The following is a 17,362-nucleotide window of genomic DNA, read 5'->3' as shown; positions in this document are numbered from 1 at the left end:
GTTTGTGGCTAATGGGGCCATCCTGGGTGCTGCAGGAAGCAGTGTTGGGGCTGTGCCATGAGCACCATGCTGCTGGGAGCTGCTTAAGCCCATGGGTCCCTTCGCCCGCATCAGAAACACACCAAATGAGTAAAAGAAGTGGTTTTGCCCAAGAAAACCCAGCATGGCGTGAACTAGAGGCAGACCTGTGCTACTGAAGGGACACCTTGTGTAACAGCCTTCCTGATCCTCAAATCTGCCAACGGGGTACCAGCCAGCTTCCCTCTCCATCACCTGCCTCATCCTGGGGGGGACACACAGGGGCTGAGTCACCCCATCTTGGGGGCAGCAGAGAGGACCCCATGGGCAGCCCTATGGCAGGGGGGACAGCTCATCCCTGGTATGGGAAGGGATTTGTCCCACCTTCATTCCAGCACAGCCCCAGCCACAAATGTATGAAACAGCTTGTGGGAATAAAACACCAGCTTAGGTCAGGAAGGGGGGGGATCTAAGCACCCAGGCTGTGATTCCCACATGTGTCCAAAGATATAATCCAGATTTGCTCCTTGCCCTGGCACCCTCTTTAATATTTTTTGATAAATTAAAATCTCTTTTTGCTGCTGAGCATCATCAGCATTAGGGTGAGGGAAGGAGGGGCCTTCCACTGCACGCAGCAGAATCACAAACTAAATCACCACCACTCTCCCGGCTGCATGGTACCCAAATCCACGGGCTGCACTTGCCTCCTCTGAGGAATTGTCTTAATGCATCTGTTAAATTAACTGCTAGGCAGAAGATGCCACGATCAGGGCTTGTTCATTCCTGCTGGGATGGAGTGGTCCTGGCTTGGGAAGGACCACTCCTCCCTGAGCCCTGTGGGGGTGAATTTGGGGATCTGAATGTTCAGGGAAAACACTCACATTCCTGGGCCATCCTGAAGGAGCTCAAACCATTTGGCTTTTTGCCTCCCCACTGAGGTTTGTTACAGCCCCTGCTAAATTGAGGCCAGTGGAGAGCACAGCTGGGTGATGCCGCCAGCACATTACACAGAAGCCCATGATCCAGTAGTGCTGTTGGGGCTGACACCCATCCCAATCCCTCTAACACCCTCAAAGCAGGGAGAAAATGCTCCTCAGACTGCAGGGCTTTAATGACAGGCTACTGCATCCATCCTCTTCTTCACAAGCAGCAACTGAGGGCTGAAAAGCAGATGGCATCTGCACAGATGTAAAGCCCAAAGCCCTTTGAACAAAGGGATTGTCCTTTCCCTCATGCTGCTGTGCCCTCCTTGCCTCTGAGCCAAAACACTCAGGATCTGGCCTCAGATGTCTGTGAGAGCAGCGCAGGAAGCTGAATCCCTCCCCACGCTGCTTCTCAGATCCTCACCACAGCCTGAGGTAGTGTTACTGGGACTGAAAGCTGAGGACAGATGCTCCAGATTGTACCTTTTTGATGGAAGAACCACGTTGTCCTGTCTCTGCTCCCTGGCTGTGTCCCCAGGGAGGCCAGGCTGGCTGTCTTCTGCCTCCCCACAGGAGGTAATAGGTGACCCAGCCCCAGCCTGTGGGGTGACAGGGACTGTAGGAACATGGGTACTGGGCATGCAGCCCCACGGTGGTACCCACCATCCCTCACTGTTGCTATAGAGACAGAAGCTGGTTTTCACTGCAGTGATGCTGGTTGTTTCTGAGCGGTACCTTTGGCATGGCAGGCAGCTGGGAGAGAGAGATGAGAGATGCCATGTGCTGCTGTGCCACTTGCCTTGCTGGGAGGAATGGGCATGGCCAAGGCAAGGCTCTTCTGGGCCTTTCCTAGTGCCTCTGTGCCCAGATCTACACTCATCTTGCAAGGGCTCACCCCAAACCCTCCCTGCAGCGAGCACAAAAGCACTGGTGCTCCCCCACTCTGGGCACTGAAGTACCAGGGAGTATGAGGGGTGCAGGCTGCAGGGGTGCCAAGGAGGAAGGTTCCCCACAAAAACCCTGTGTGGGAGCGAGCCCTGCCCTGTGAACCCCAGTTTACCCCAACTCACCTCTCCCTGCTCTCCTGCTTTGCTTTGCAGCTACACACTAGGATGAGACCAGCTCAGCTGAAGTTACCTACAATGGCAGCTTCTCCATGCCACAATCTCCTGATCACACCAGCAAAGACCAGGATGAACTCCTTCAAAGCCATCCTGGATAGACCAAGGCAATACAAGTGCAAGGAAACCTAGACCCAGTGACATGGCCGTAGACGCATCCAGCCTATCTGCAAAGGTTCAGTATAAAACCTAGAATCACGAAGTGAGAGCTTCCCACAAAGCACCTCTAGGTACCCACCATCTCCAGCTACCCATAGGTGCACACACACACCTTTGGAGCTGCAGTAACATGCTCCATCCTTCCTAGGGGCGAGGATAAACGCTGACAAGTGTCTGAAAGAAAGAGAAAGAACCATAGCTCACTTCTTCACACACGTTTTTTGCAGGAGAAAGAGCCTGGCAAAGAAAACCCCTGATGGATGCCAAGCGCAGCACCATGTCTCTGCCCCCACCCCATTTAAACAAGAAGCAGCAGGGGATTGGGGCATCACCGATCACCCCCTGCTGCTCTGCCTGCTGCTGCACCGACCCGCAGCCTCCAGAGACAACCAGCAAGGCCCAGAGCTCTCCCCTTTCTGGAGCACACTCAGTGACAGCCCTTCCCGCGGGACCCTCGCACAGCCCTCCCCAGGGAGCTCCATGGGAGGCTGGTCTCCGAAGGACACGGTGGTTCTCCTCACCACGCTTCTGCTCCAGCCTCGGCGCTGGCAGCGCGGGAGCTCGGTGACTCCCAGGGCGCTGCGCTCACGTCCCAGCTGGAGACACATGCCAGGGATAGATTTTCTGTTTAGCTTCTTTTCATGTTAATTATCAAAGAGCAAGGAATGTCAGCGGCGTGCAGCAGTCATTATCTGAATGTCTCCTTCTCACCAGCAGCTCCTGTAGGAAGAGGATCTCCAGCACACATGGATAGATGAGAGCGCAAGATTGTTCCCTGGCCTTGCTGGGTGTATTTTGCTCACTTGGGAGAGACAGGAGGACAGGGATGATGGGATCCTTTCATTTTGCAGGATGCACCCAGGTGGTAAGTCTAGCAGTGTCCATCACCTTCCAAACATCAAACTCTTCTTAAGATGGAGAAACCAGAGAGAACTGGAGGGTTCTGTGCAAACTATGGGATTTTCTTAGACAGTTGCGATGGGTGATCCGTTTCAGAGACACTGCACTGAGGATGGCTGTCACCAGTGGAAACATCAGCCAGGCTTCAAGGTGGCTGCTTGTCAGTAATGGGAAGCAGCAGAACAGTGTCTGGGTATCAAACTTTGTATTCAGTAACCTCGGACCAGTTCACAGACATCAATTAGTTCAGCCTTGCAGTAAGGAAGGTCAGAGTGGTCTCCTCATTTCATACAGGGTAAGACACAGGAACATTTACCTCTAATGAGGTTACAGCTAAGCAAGCAGAGACAGGGGTATGGGCAGTCCTGGCTGCCTCCCTCTAGCTCACCAGCATTGCTGGCTGCACCAGAAAACAGTCAATGCTGTACAAGACTCACCTTGAAAATTCCCATCATTTGGCATCATTACAAAATCATAGCCACGAAGACTCTGCTTTGTAACTAGACCTGCTTTGCAAAATCACCACGACTCAGCACAAGGCCTATTCAATTACTCCCTAACTAGGATGAAAATGGACAACTTGCATTTGCCCTTTACCAGACCAACCTTTCCCCACAACCCTCACGGAGCAGACTTTTGAACAGCAGATGAAAGGCTGGTTTCAACACACCACCTTCAGCATCCTGAGCACCCATCTAGGTCCACCCCGTGCAAAGCAAACCACTGAATGGATCATTTGCATCCCCTCGGTCAAGACCTGCTCCCAGTTGACCGCGTATCTCAAAGCTGCACTGAGCTGGTTTTTGTCCCTTCCCTCAGGATAAGAACCAAACAGGGCAGGATTTCTCTGATTATTTATTATCTGTGAAGTGCCGGCAGTGTCCTGACTCTGTACAAGACACACTCCTGGGCTTACAAAAGGAAAAAGCACTGTGGCCAAAATGGTTTAGCATCAAAAAAGTTAACGAACGTGTTCTCAGGAAACTCTCAGGCACTGCCTCTCCTGAGGACACACCAAGGTGCTGATGTCAACCACCCATAGGCAGCCGTGTAGCTCGTTTCTTTTACCCGTAAAGCTAAATTAGGCTGCTGTCCAAACACAGCTTGAGAATAGGGCCAAAGGTATGGCCCTTGATTGCTAAAACCCAATCCATTGCAAGAAACTCTTTTCAAGTGGGGAAGCAACATTAAAAAACACCACTACTCATGGAAGCTACAACTGCTTCCAACAAACAACATGTAGAAAACACTGGGAGGGAGACTCTTCAAGTATCTACTCGTTTCCAGTGGAAAGTCCCCTGTGTTCACCAGATGGATATCAACATCTGACATGTGTTAGAAGACATCCATATCAACTCCACCAGCCTGAACTGTAAGTAGCCGAAAACAAAGCCAGACAGGACATCTGTGATGTGGTGCCGTCCGATCATGACACGGGAAAAGCCCACGCAGAGGGCCCAGAGGACCAGCAGGATCCGGAGAGGGATGGCCAAGACCAGGTGGTTGAGGAAGAACTTGGAGAGCATGGCCACCCGGCTGGCATGCCCGGCTGGGAACGCATAGGTGTCCATGGTCAGGTAGTCCAACAAGCCAGGGGTGACATCGTACGGACCCTTCCTCTTGGCCAGCTTCTGCAGCCCAGCCACAATCATGATGTCCAGGAGCAGGGCTGTAGAATGAGAGATGAGAGAGAAAGGTCAGAGATGGAGCTGAGTCAAAGGCAAGTTTCAAGGCAGAACATTCAAGGATGGTCACTGGTTTTAGATAAAGATTTGGGTTCATTTCCACCCATGTGTCCCCGGTTCAGCTGAAGGCAGCCTCCCCATCCTCTGATCACCACCCAAATGTTAATTAACCCTCCCATGGGGAAGGCAAGTACCATTAGCACCATCTCTTTTGGGAGAAACCCAAACTGAAGAGGCAAGCGATCTGCCTGGGGAGGGAAAGAGCAACTGGTGAAGCTAAAATTAACACTCTTTTGGCCCTGAAACCACCGGACTGAGTGTCCCTGTTCCTGTCCTCCCTCTCCCTTAGCTGAGGTGTTGAACACTCACAAGCCATTTCTTGCTTCGACTCTCCTCCCTCTTCCTGGGGCTTCCTCCCTTCAAGTCACCCCATGCACCCATTTCCCTGTGCAAACGTGGTTTGGGGTTAACACATCCCTCAGCCTAAGCAAATCCAGGCTTGTGGCAGCAGAGGGACCATCCCTGCAGCTACACATCTTGATGCTAAATCACCTTTCTTCCCTAACTGCTTTGGGAGCAAAACTCATCAGCACTTGTGTTCATTACCCTCCTCTTCACCCCACCTCCTTTGTCCCAGCCAACTGGTACTGTCGTTTCTATTTCCTAGCATTGATTTTAGTTTTCTTTAATCCACTCATCTGCTTTTCCCCAGCCCTCCTCATTAGCCAGAGTGCTGATTTCAGCTCCTCGCAGCGATGACAAGGAAATATAGAGCATCATGAGCACAGCCTGCTCCTTCAGCAGGAATGCAAGCAGCCAGTCGCCTGCTTCCTCTCCGCTGATAAAGACTGTTCCTTGAGAGCTGACAAGGTTTCAGGAGGATGGATGGGAGTGCGGCGGTGGCAGGGGATGGGAAATGAGGTGGCACATTGGAGGCAGGCAGCTCCTCCTGGCAGGAGCTGTCACGGCAGCTCTGCTTGCCTGCCTCCCGCAGTGCCACCCCTGCACAGCCAGCCTCCGGCACTGCTTTGGGATGCAGATGGGGTTTATCCTGGCCAAATTCTCTCCTTATAGAAGGGCTATTCTCATCTGCAGGGTATCTTGCATGGGGAAGGGGGACAGCAGGAACTCCTTGGACTTCCTGCAAACCAGGTCCTGCCCAAGCCACTCCTGGGTTCTCAGAGCTGTGGAGGAGAGATGGAGCAGGGGAAAAGGCCTGGGTACCAGCTCCTTTTAGTGTCAACAGCAGCACAGGCCACAGTGGGACTCTAAGTTAAACACAATGAGAAGCAGAAGGTGGAGATGAAGGAAAGGTTTATAGGTGCTGTCTGAATCAAGGTGTGAGGCTGCAGATGCAACACCAGCAGTAGCAATGGGCTTAGGAGGACAAGGACAGACAGGACACCGAGCCTGCCTGATGTGATGGGCAGAGAGAAGGGGGAGGTCCACAGCCAATGGAGGGGGACCCTGGCACAGAGTGGATCTCTGTATTTGATGGTTTGCGGATATGTTATTAAGGGGCTGGCTGGGAGGGGAATGGGAGGGAGGAATTTCAAACCCAGGCTGGAGCAGCCAGTCTTGGGGATTTCCTGTTAAAGCTGAATGCTGTCAGCATTGATGGTAATGAAGTGCTGAAGCTAACCAGCAGTATTGCTGTGTCTGGGCAGCCACGCGGCTCTGCTGACGCTGGGCTTCCTAAATCACCCTGAGCCCAGCTCCTCACCCCAGCAAGGTGACCCTTCCACAGCCTCGATGCAGCCAGGTCCTTCAGCTCACCAGCTGCATTGCTCATGGGTCCAAACTCACCTGGACAAGAACTGAGTGAGAACTGGCTCCTTGGGATGCAAACTCAGGAGCCCAGGCACACATGTTCATTTCAGCAAAGGTGATGCACCAGCGCTGCCAAGAGAAGAAGCTGCTCCTGCTGAAGTCAGCAGCTTATTGCATTGCTGAGGAGCTCAGCCAGGGCTCAGGAAGTACCCCAAAGTACCCAGTGTCTCCTCCATGGTGTACAATACACCTGTTACACACCATTCCCCGTGAAATCTGCCTGCAGATCAGTAGCACAGATGTACTGTGCTTTACTGATGGGTGGTGTTCACCAATATCTGTCAGTATTTTGCACCTCCAAGATTTTTTTATGGGCAAAGGGGATGTCAGGGCAACCTGAGGGATGCAGGCCTGTGTGCATGGAGGTGTTCAGGGCATGGAGAACATGCCAAAGAGCTGGTTTAATAGTCCTTTCATTCAGCAGATGACTAAAATGGGCCTTCAGTACTGCTAGGTTTGGTTTTCATCAAATGATGCACAGAAAGCAGAAAGCCTCCTTTGCTCACATTTCAAGATCTGAAGGCATGACAGCATTAAAACTGGGGTTAATCTGCTGTTGAAATCAAACCTCCCCAAGATCCCTCTGTCTGGTGCTTTCTCTGCCTCTTCCCCTTGCACTTTCTGTTCCTTCCACCCAGTTCCACGAAACAACTGATTTATGGAGCAGCCCCAGCAGCCTGCCCTGCCCCAGCCCCTAAGGTACTGGGGGTCCCAGTGCCCTCACCCAGCTCTGGGGCTCAGCAGAACCGCTGTGCCCCTGCCCATTTGCTGCTGTGCTGCCAGGGTGAATCAGCACAAGCACTGCTGATGATGGTGCTGCCAATGGGGCACCCTGCAGGAGCAGAGATACTCAGCAGCCCCAGCCTGAGCCCTATTCCCTTGCAATTCCTTGACCTACATACCCACTTGGACTTCAGCTCACTTGCTTTTGCTCCTTAATGCAAACCAAACCCTCCCTCCTCATCTATTACGGGATTAACTTTCCTATGGGCATCCTTAGTGATGGGTCCAGCTGCAGATGGGTATCTCTGGTGCCTACTGGCTACTGCTTGCATCCAAAGGCCCTTAATCTTGCACCTCCCAGAGCAGCCACCTGCAAAGCAGCAGCATCACCTTCGGTCTGCCCTTTCCCTGTCCCTAACATGGGAAGGAGATGAGCAAATCCTTCAGTGACCCGACTAAAGGCTGGAGGAAATACAGCCCGGGGAGGGACTGCAGAAGGGAGCCTGCAGCTGATTTAGCAGCCTGCACTTGCGTAATGCTGCTCTCTGGAGACAGGCAGACGGGGCTGTCGGAGCGCAGCAGGGATGGCAGCGTGCCTCCTGACCGAGGTGAGAGCAGAGGAGCAAGAAATCTTCATTTAAAGTGATTTTTTCATCATGCCCGTTCCCCAGATCCATGCAGCACTGGATTTAAAACAGAGGCAGCATTGGATATAAACTCCAGGTAGCACTGGGTATAAAAGAGCAAAGGAAGGATTAGCTTTCACATTCTTCTGAAAATGACCCATAATTTCCCTTTTGACCTGCTGTCAAAGGGAAAAAATCCTTCCAGATTCCCCCTGCAAAACCATCACAAAAAGCTCCATTAACACCGAAAACTTCCTTAAAGCACAAAACCAAAGAGCAAGTCCTGCCTGCCTGCGACAATTTTAGCACCAGAGATCACCTTGGTATGTAAATAGCCAACATCTGGCATCAGATGCACAGCAAATGAGCTGAAAGTGAGCCCCCTGGGCAGACGTTTTATATCTATTAATAAGAAAAGGAAAACAATTATCTGCCTTGCTCCTGCCACCAAACCTTAGGAGCCCATTAAGAGCAAAGAGGCAAGCCCTGCGCAGGCAGGGCACAAGGACAAACCAGAAGCATCGTTGCAGCAGAACCAAGCCAAACCCCAAAGCTCATGTTTATGAAAAGTTGAACCTATTGGACATCCCCTGTCACCATAAGGTCCTTTTTGTCCCATAAGGTCCATTCTGCCCCAGCTGAGGATGAGGATGGAGCGAGCACCCTTGGGGGCATCCATTGCCTGCCCCACGTTGGAGCCAGGCAGTGTCTCCAGGGACAGAGGATGATTCCAGCTGAGATGTTTATATGAACATGTAATCACAGCTGAAAAACACCCTGGGTGCAGTGCTGGGGGCAGAGAGGGAAAAAGGAGAAAGCCAAAAAAGCCCTTGGCTTCATCCGTTCCTGCAGCCGTGATTCATGTGACTCCGTGCACATGGGGCTGCTTGGATGAGACAGAGCCCAGCCTGTGAGACTGGGATCAGAAGCAGCCACAAGCTGGACTATGAGCTGTGGGGAGAGGAAAAGGTGGGGGTAAATGCCCAGGAACAAAGAGCAACCCCATCCTGTGAGCTCAGGAGCAACCAAGGGCATTGAACACCCCATCTGCCTGGCCCCAGCACTGTCTTAAAGCAGAGACAACTTGTCGATAACTCTTTGCCTGTGCTTCAGAACCTGCAGCCAGCTCCGACCCGGGTTACTCTGTGCTACACCACCACCACTGAGATGGCACGTGCTCCCCACTACAGCTGGCTTTGAAGGTGCTGTATTCCCGGATCAGCCACTCAGGGCAGATGTCACCGTTCCCAGAAAACGGATTTTTTTGCTGCACAATTAGAATTCATAATAAAGAATTCATTCATTATTATTATAATAATGAATTCATTCATTTTTATTATAATAATTAATTCATAATAATGAGCACTGCCTCCTTCTTGGGAAGCCCCTGTTTCTGAACTTCCCAAATCTCCCGCAGGCATTAGGCTCCCTGACCTGGAAAACGAGCTGTTTGCAGCCTTGCCTACTTGATACTAATGCAAGATGCAGGTTTCAAAAGCATCTCCAACCCCTCTCCGGTGGAGTTGGTGGAAGCTGGAAGAGATCCACTCCTCTGCAAGTGAACTCCTTTACTCCATTTTCTTCCCCAAATGTGGTACTATTGGGTGTAAGAGCTGAGAAAAGGCACAGATGGCAGGACACGCTGAAGAACCAATGAATCAGATGCTGGAGCATTTTGGTGGGAGGTTATTTTTTGGCTGAACAAGCAGCAGCATGGGATAAGTGGCCACAGGGAGGTGAAGAATAATGGTGGAAAGCTGCATTGTACAATTAATAGTGAAAAAAACCCAACCAACAACTAAAAATAGAGCCGCTATATCCCAGATGATTAGAAACAGCCCTGAGTGCAAACACAGGCTGCCTGGAGTTCCCTCCTTGGAAATACTGTGCCCTTGGGAGCTGGGTAATTTGCATCTCAGCATCATTGACTGAGGGGGGGCTGCACAGCTTGGGGATGAGATGGCGAGCGCAGTGAAAAGGGCTTGTGCTGGTGAGGAACGTGAGCGGAGCACCCCCCCAGGATGGCTCAGCTGCATCCCAGAAGGGTTCTGACAGCTTGAAATGTCCCTGAATGCTATGGCAGCAGTGCAGGGAACATCAGCACATCCCAGAGCCACACGCAGCAACCCACAAGCACTGGTGAAGGAAGGAAAATGCCTTGGGTTGGTGACCACCAGCACGGTGCAGCCCATAGAGGCTGGACTCCTCCCTTGGCCTCAGTGCTGCTTAGGCTTGTGTGTACACCCTGTTGCCTTCAGCAAGGCAAACAGCCCAGAACCCCAGTTTGGGCTGATGCTGTGGTACTCAGAGGGTCTCCAACCATCATGCCTCGCAGTGCGTTACACCCAGGTCAGGTTTGTCTCCAGCATCCCTGTCTAGTCGGAAACAGAGAGTGAGACCAGAACTGTGCTCCAGGTGAAAACATGGAGATGGCTTCCAAGGGGAAAGAAAAGAGCCAGTTCATCCGATTCCCCCCTCCCATCCTGCTCCGGTCCCATAGCAGGATACCCCATGGGCTCTCCCTGCTCTTGCTCCTCCCAGAGACTCACCTCACTGCCCAGCACTCCTCCACCTTCCTCTTCCCAGCCACTGCTCCCGTCAGGTCGCATTAGAGGCAAACACACTCACCCATTTCCCGGGATCTCCCTTTGGGCCAGAGCCTGGCTCAGCCTCCCCGGCAGGGCTGGCTCTGCCTGCGTGAAACAGCTACAGTCCCCTTTTTGCTCCAGGCAGGGGCAATGGGAAGCCGTTCCCGGAGTGACAGACATAAGGATGACTCATTTCCCATGTTTATTCCCCCTCTTCCCATTCAACAACCCTCGCACTTCTTTCTCTCTCACTCTGCATTCAGGCTGTGGAACATTTTGCCTGCTCACTCTGTGTGAGGGCTGGATTTCAGCTTGCTGCAGCTTCCCCAAGGGCTGCACGCTGATGGCTGCAGGCCTTGCAGCATCCTCAGCACCAAGCAGCCAGCCAGGAGCTGAGCCCCTTGATGCTGCCTGGTACCCAGGGGCTGATCAGACCATGGGGCTGATAAAGACCCTATGCATGTCCCTGGGAATAGCCCCATGCCTGCTCCAGCTGCAGGCAGATGGGTCCCAGCCTGTCACTGACTGTCCTTCATCTGAAGGGACACTGCAGACTCACAAGCCTGCCCTGCAGTGAGCAGTATACATTTGCTATAGAGGAAGCAGGCAGGGAAGGAGAGGGAAGGGGGGCAGGGAAGCTGGGAGAGCTGAGCATCACTTGCTGTTCAGGGATGCCTGAGCTCATCAGCCTTGAGGGTGATGAAGGGTGAGGATGGCACCACCAAAGGACCAGATAACTGCTGTATCCGGGCAGGACAACTAGAGGCAGGTTAGCAGCCTGATGTGATGGAGTATTTAATGCCAGGCTGGACCTGTGTCTAGATGCTGGATGCAGAGAGCGGGCATCTGTGTCCTTCCCTCTGCCTGGCCATGGCTCAGTCATACTGGGTTACCTGACATTTAAACTGGGCAGATGTGCAGCAAACTTGCTGAGGTCTCAGTGCACACTGGGCAGGGGCTGGACCTCCTCCTTGGGCCGGGTTTTACAAGGAGGGAGGGTTCACACAGGACACCGGCTCCCCCTCCCTGCCGAAGCATCATCTGCCCTGCTTAGCTCAGGAAATCCTGAGCCTCACAGGGGGAAAATTAAAGGGGAGCAAACAGACACATCTGGCCCCAAACCACCTCTGGGGCTCTCGGCTTAGCGATGTGTACAGACTGATCCATCCACCGTGCAACTCCCCAGCCTCTCGGCTGAGTCTGGGCTGCTGGGCCCTGAGGCTCAACAGGATGAACTTGTCTGTGCTGCCTGGGCACTTGATTTACTCAGTGACCTTTAGCAGCAATGGGCTTTACTATCTGTGTTTTCACCACATGGCCTCCAGTGACAATACCCGAAGCACCTCTGTATTGTTAAAGCAGGGTCAGCAGGGGCTCAAGGGGCCAGGAGAAGGCATTTCTTGCTGTCTTTCCTTCCTTTCCTACCAACCTGGTCTTGCTTGGAAGCTTCTGGGGTGGGACTGCAGAGTCCTGGACCTGTATATGTATTTATAAATACATATATATTTAAACATGAATACATACATGGCTTTGGATAAAGTCTGCAGGGGACTATGCCTCAGAATATCATGGCTTGGTTCCCAGGCAGACTAAAACTAGGTCAGTATTCAGGGAGAAGGCTGAAGAGAGCAAGAACTGCCTCCTCACTGACCTTCAGGAGAGGAGAAGTGACCCTGGGCTCCCCTTCTTTCCTCCTGCTGTGTCATTTGTTCATGGTGCTACGGCCATACCCTACAGCACTGCTTTACTTGATGGCAATAAATGCTTAGTGACAGCACCAAAGAGCCAACCCGCCCCTTGGAAGAGGGACGCAGAGCCAGCTGGTGATGGTGGAGGACCAGGACCTGTGTCACTGAGACAACAGGCAAAGGGGTGACTGGAGCTTTCTTTTCTCCTCATCTAAATGCCTATTTCAGAAAGCTGTGAGCAAAGCAGAACCAGTTAATGGTGGTATTTCAAACTGAGCATGAATATGTATTTTATATGCGAGGGTTAACTAAGCAGATACCTTCTGCCAGCAAAGGCACAAGGCTGGAGTGCAGATAACTAAATGAGGCGGTTATTTGGCTCTAAACACAATAGGTGGACTTCACTGGAATGACCACTTTGGATAGATAACCATATTCCATCAGAGCAAGAAGGTAGCCTGGACCTGGAAAGATCATCATTCTAACAAGAAGATCAATCTGTTCAGCTTAATAAATAGGAGGTGAAGAAATGACTTGAGCACTATCCAAAATATTGAAAGGCAGAAGAGATGTTGGCTAAAAGAGCTATTCAGCTGGAGAGGCGAGGGTATGCAGATGCAGTGAAGGGAAGAGTCAAACTGAAAGGAAGGCGCTTGTGAGCATCCCTACCACTGCAGTAATACAGAAACAGTTCTGACAAGTTCACCCTCACTTGTAATTGTACATCAGATTGAGTGTTTGGGTTTTTCCCCATAACAAATTGAACAGGAATAAATTAAGGGATGTGCTCCAGCATGTATTTTGCCTTGGGTTAGATCGATGATCCAAATGTTCTTTACTGGCTTTACAGTCAATGAATCACTAAATTTGGATCCACATCCTCACCAGATGGATCAGAACCAGACACCGAGGCACTGCTTCCCCCAGCGTTCGGTGGAGTTTCTGTCTGGTTCTGAAGCAGGTTGGGAATTTCAGTGCAAGCTTTACATCTGTTTTCCCCCTGAAAGACCAATTGCAAGGTTCAAATGATTTTCTGAGCGCTCCGTGTTCATGAAAACCTTGTGATTGCAGAGGAGAGCTTGAAAGGCCCTGAAAGTTCCAATTTGAGTCATTGATTCAAATAAAATGAACTCTAAAAGTGGGGGTTTCCTGATTTCCTCCGTTTGGCTGAGGGGTGCAGACTTTCTTCCTGACTCTTCAACAGCCAGGGCTGGCAGCGCCGATAGAGTCTTCCTGAAAGCACATTCTGGCAGAGGGATTTTGTACAGTGGGCACAGATATCTGATCCCTTCCATCTTTTCGGCAGCAACTCGTGAACGTGCTCCTCTGGCTGTTTGGCATTTGCTGGGAGGGCTGACTAGGGGAATCGATAGATTCCATCACAGATGGCAAACACGGAGGGAAAACATTGCTTTGGGGTTGCTGATCAACATCTGCAGTTGGGATGGATGGAGCAGCCCGGCGTCAGACCCCCTCACCCAAAATGCTCCCACATGTGTTGGCAAGAGCTCCTCGGGCGCAAGTGCCCCCCCTCCATCTGCAGTGATGCTTCTGCCAGGTTCCCGGTCCCATTCCAGCAGTCTCCTGTCTCCTCGCCTTGAAAGCCTGATTGCACATCCTAAACAAGTGCTCTGTGATGGGCTGGCTCCCTGCCCAGAGACTGCATCAGAAATTCTGCTTGATGTATGAAACCCTCAGCAAGCAGGGGGAAGGGAGGACAGACAGGGGAGGTGAGGAAGGGGCACCACAGACAGCACCGGCTTCCCCGCTTCCCTCTTCCCCAGAGACCAGGGAAGCATCAGGAGGTTCCCCTCCCTTTGGGCTGTCCCTACCCAGGAGGACTTTACAGCACATCCTGATGGATGTGAACCATAGGAAAACAGCAGCGGGAGGGACCGAGGATGCCAGATGCAGCAGCTGTGTCATGCCCTTCCTACCTACACAAGACCCCACTTCTCATGGGCTCTGCCTGGGTCCACCAGAGCCACGCTCCAGAGCCAGGCTCCTTCCTCCATCAGCAATGCAGATATTACCCCAGCAGCTACTCGGATACTCGGAGTTTCTGACTGCAATCTGGAATATCAAACCAAGGCCACGCAGAGATGAGCTCTGTGGGGTGACACGAGTCCTGCAGAGGAAGCTCTGACAACAGAGGCTCAGGGTGCTTTGCTCAGTGATGTCCGCTTGGAGGGCAAAAAGGAGCGATTTGGAGGCTGCTCTTTGGAGCTCTCCATGGAGCTGTCGAGTCACCACGTTTGAGACCCAAGCAGTGGTGCAGGGCTGAGCTCTCCCAGTGACCACCCGATACTCAAAGTTCCTATGTGCCCCAGAGGTGGCTTCGCATTTGGCCTCCTCAGATGGCAACAGAAGGGTGAGAAAACCTACCTTGTTTTTAAGCCAAAGGTGGCACTAGCGCTTTATAAGGACCGCAAATATTTTGGAGCCAAAGAGGTCAGTTTTCATGCTCCAAGACCATCAAAGGCTCTCAGGTCAAGAGACATCTGGACACGGTGCCCGTTGACGTTCGTCACCTCCTATTTCATCCTCGTGCCCTTTTAAATGGAGCTTCTCTCAGCGAGAGGCTGACCCAGCACACTGAGGAGCCCCTGGAAGAGCTGCTGACATCAGCGGGCTCTGCATCACGCTGATGCTATTCTGGCTGCTTCCCTGCCATGGCCTCCCTTCTCTAGATGTCACAGCACAAGGACGGGCTCTTTCAAAGGCAAGAGGGGAGAAAAGGCACCACTGTGCTTTGCAAGCCAGTTCAGGTGAGCTTGTGAGAAAGAAAAGCTTGGGGCCATGCTGCAGAGCCCACATTGCGTCGCAGTGGTCCCTTACCTGGGGCGCCTCTGAAATACAAGGTCCCTATGTCTTCTCAAAAGGATCCCTGAGAAGCAAAGGCCTAAATCCAATGTTTTTTGATTTCTCTTACCAACCAAAAGTGGGAGATCCAATCGCTGGTTTTGGGAGAGGGTGAAACACTCGGGTGGATCCCAGCCAGATGAGATAGCAGTTAGTCACAAGGAAAAACATGATAACTGAGCACCATGCCAAAAGCAGAAGAGCAAGAAGAGCAAGGTCCTCAGATAGACATGGCCAGGGCGGTTTGGGGCCAGGATCTAAGGGAAGTCATGCCTAGAGCTCAGCATGGTCACTGGTGGGGCATTGGTCCACACAGGTGGAACAGGCCCTGCTTAACTGAGAAGGCAACTCCTTTAACACATCCCAACCTCCAGAAGCAACGACACCGACCACCACGCAAAGGAGGACTAGCAGGAAAGGCAGAGAGATCCCAGCCCACCTGCACAGCCTCTGGGTCAAATTAGCACACGGAAATGGGACAGCAGCAAGAAAGGTCCTCAAGGGAAGGCCGAGACTAGATCAAACTGCAGCAGGGAAGGAGACAGGACTCCATCACGTGGTGGCTGAGATGTGAACCAAGGTCTGGGAACACCTTTTCCTCAAGGATATCTTCAGGAATCGATCCACGTATCAAAGATTCAAATCTTTACGCTTTCCCACCTATCAAACCACCGATGCAGATGACCCTAGATTAAATACAGACATGGCTGCTGGTATACACCTGCACATCACAGACACTTCCTTGATCTGACTGGACAAGCCTGTCCCGTGCAGGACTGAGGACCTGCCCCTACTCCATGGGTACCACCAGCTTCCAGGATTCCTGGCTCCCTCTCAGACAACTCTTTGCTACACCCATCACCCATGGTACCCATGACCGGGACAGCCAATACGTGCAGCATTCACCCTAAAGGTCATTCCCTGCTTCCCAACCACACCGGTGGCTGGGAGCAGGCAGAGGAGGAGTCCCATTGCTGCTGCCCCTTGTGACCAGGGCTGGGCTCTCCCGGTGGGGAGGGAGGTTTGCCACTCACCTAGCAGCAGGTTCATGAGGACCTCTTGGCCTGCCAGCGTGCTGCTCTTCACCAGGCAGATGAGCGTCCCCGCGATCCAGGGGATGCCGTGCCCCGTTATCCCCAGGAGGTTGATCATGGAGCGGGCACCACCCCAGGAGGAGGCTGTGTTGGCGCACACCCCCAGCCTCTTGGAGATGCAGATATCGATGGCCAGCAGGGAGTTGAAGGCGATTCCCTTGAAGGAGGGGTTGAGCTGCATGCAGTCCTCTTCGGGCAGCTGCTGCGACTGCCTCCGCTCCTTGGGGCTGCTGCTCTGGGTACCAGCTCCTCCGGCCTGGCCGCTCTGCTTTCTGCCGGAGCCCTTGTTCTCCTGGGTCCCCTTCAAGGGCTGATTCAGGGAGAGGAACTCAGCCCTGTTGAGGACATTGTTCCTGTCTCTTGCCCTGGACCGCGGCTGGGATGCTGGCATTGCAGTCTCTCTTTAACGCAACCTGCTCTGCAAACACCGGGAAGGAGAGAAATCCCTCTTCTCCCTGCAGGAAGCTTCCCCCACTCCTACCCTCACAAGCCGTGAATTTGGGAAGCTGCAAAGGTTCCCCTCTGTTGCAGTTGCCCCCCAGCACAGACTGCAGCTGTTAAATATAGAGTAAGGAATGCACATGGCTGTTTACTTCACGGGCCTAGCAAGCTTGGAAGGAGAATTAATGCCAGGCCTGGCAGCCACTCCAGTGCCAGGGAAAAAGGTTAAACAGCCAATAGACTGGAAGAAGAGGAGGGAAAAGCGTTGTGCCAAAGGTTGGTTGCTTCTGGCCTGGTCTATTTAAATCTTCCAATTGCTTATTCCCCTGGGCTGCAAGGGAAACTGGGAAGTGTAGTTCTTTTAGGCACGGCAATTCACATTTCTGTATCAGAGAGAAGGAGCTGGAGGAGATCACAGCATCCCCTCTCCCCATGGCAGCTAGCACTGCTCCTATCGTGTACTGTGCAGCCTGGCTTTGCAAGCTCCAAGGCTGGGTGTTGATTAGGGGCTTCCCCACAGGGAATTCTACCTGGGTATCTTCTTGATTTATCTGTTCTGCAACATCTTCCCCCCCCTGCAAGGGCACCCTAAACACCACCTTCCTCTCCCTGGATGGATACCTTTCAAGCATCACGAGCTCCATCCTCCCTTCCCGCTCAGGATGCACCCCCGCAGCATCTCCCATCACTCACCTCGTTCCTGG

The 17,362-nt window shown here is 52.4% G+C and overlaps 1 protein-coding gene across 1 annotated transcript; it reads right to left on the bottom strand.

Annotated features, from left to right (window-relative positions):
* Window positions 1-3,960: 3,960 nt before the first annotated feature.
* Window positions 3,961-16,917, bottom strand: PLPP7 (phospholipid phosphatase 7 (inactive)). Its single transcript, XM_057401560.1, has 2 exons — window positions 16,158-16,917; window positions 3,961-4,790 (listed from the first exon to the last, which is right to left on the bottom strand). The coding sequence occupies exons 1-2, from the start codon at window positions 16,606-16,608 to the stop codon at window positions 4,426-4,428; spliced, it is 816 nt and encodes a 271-aa protein (XP_057257543.1). The 5' UTR covers window positions 16,609-16,917; the 3' UTR covers window positions 3,961-4,425.
* Between the last annotated feature and the right edge of the window lie 445 nt (window positions 16,918-17,362).

Source organism: Pezoporus wallicus, unplaced genomic scaffold, assembly GCF_028554395.1.
Source record: "Pezoporus wallicus isolate ANWC-B61680 ecotype Strahan unplaced genomic scaffold, APGP_CSIRO_Pwel_v1 contig_8013, whole genome shotgun sequence".
Lineage (NCBI taxonomy): Eukaryota > Metazoa > Chordata > Aves > Psittaciformes > Psittacidae > Pezoporus > Pezoporus wallicus.
Note: the sequence above shows the minus strand (reverse complement) of the source record. Positions and strands in the feature narration are given on the sequence as shown.

Bases quoted from the DNA above. Each gene is read 5' to 3' on its own strand.
- PLPP7 (XM_057401560.1), bottom strand. From the start codon at position 16,608: ATGCCAGCATCCCAGCCGCGGTCCAGGGCAAGAGACAGGAACAATGTC. The intron at 4,791-16,157 runs GTGAGTGGCAAA...CTCATTCTACAG, and splicing joins CCTCATGAACCTGCTGCTAG to CCCTGCTCCTGGACATCATG.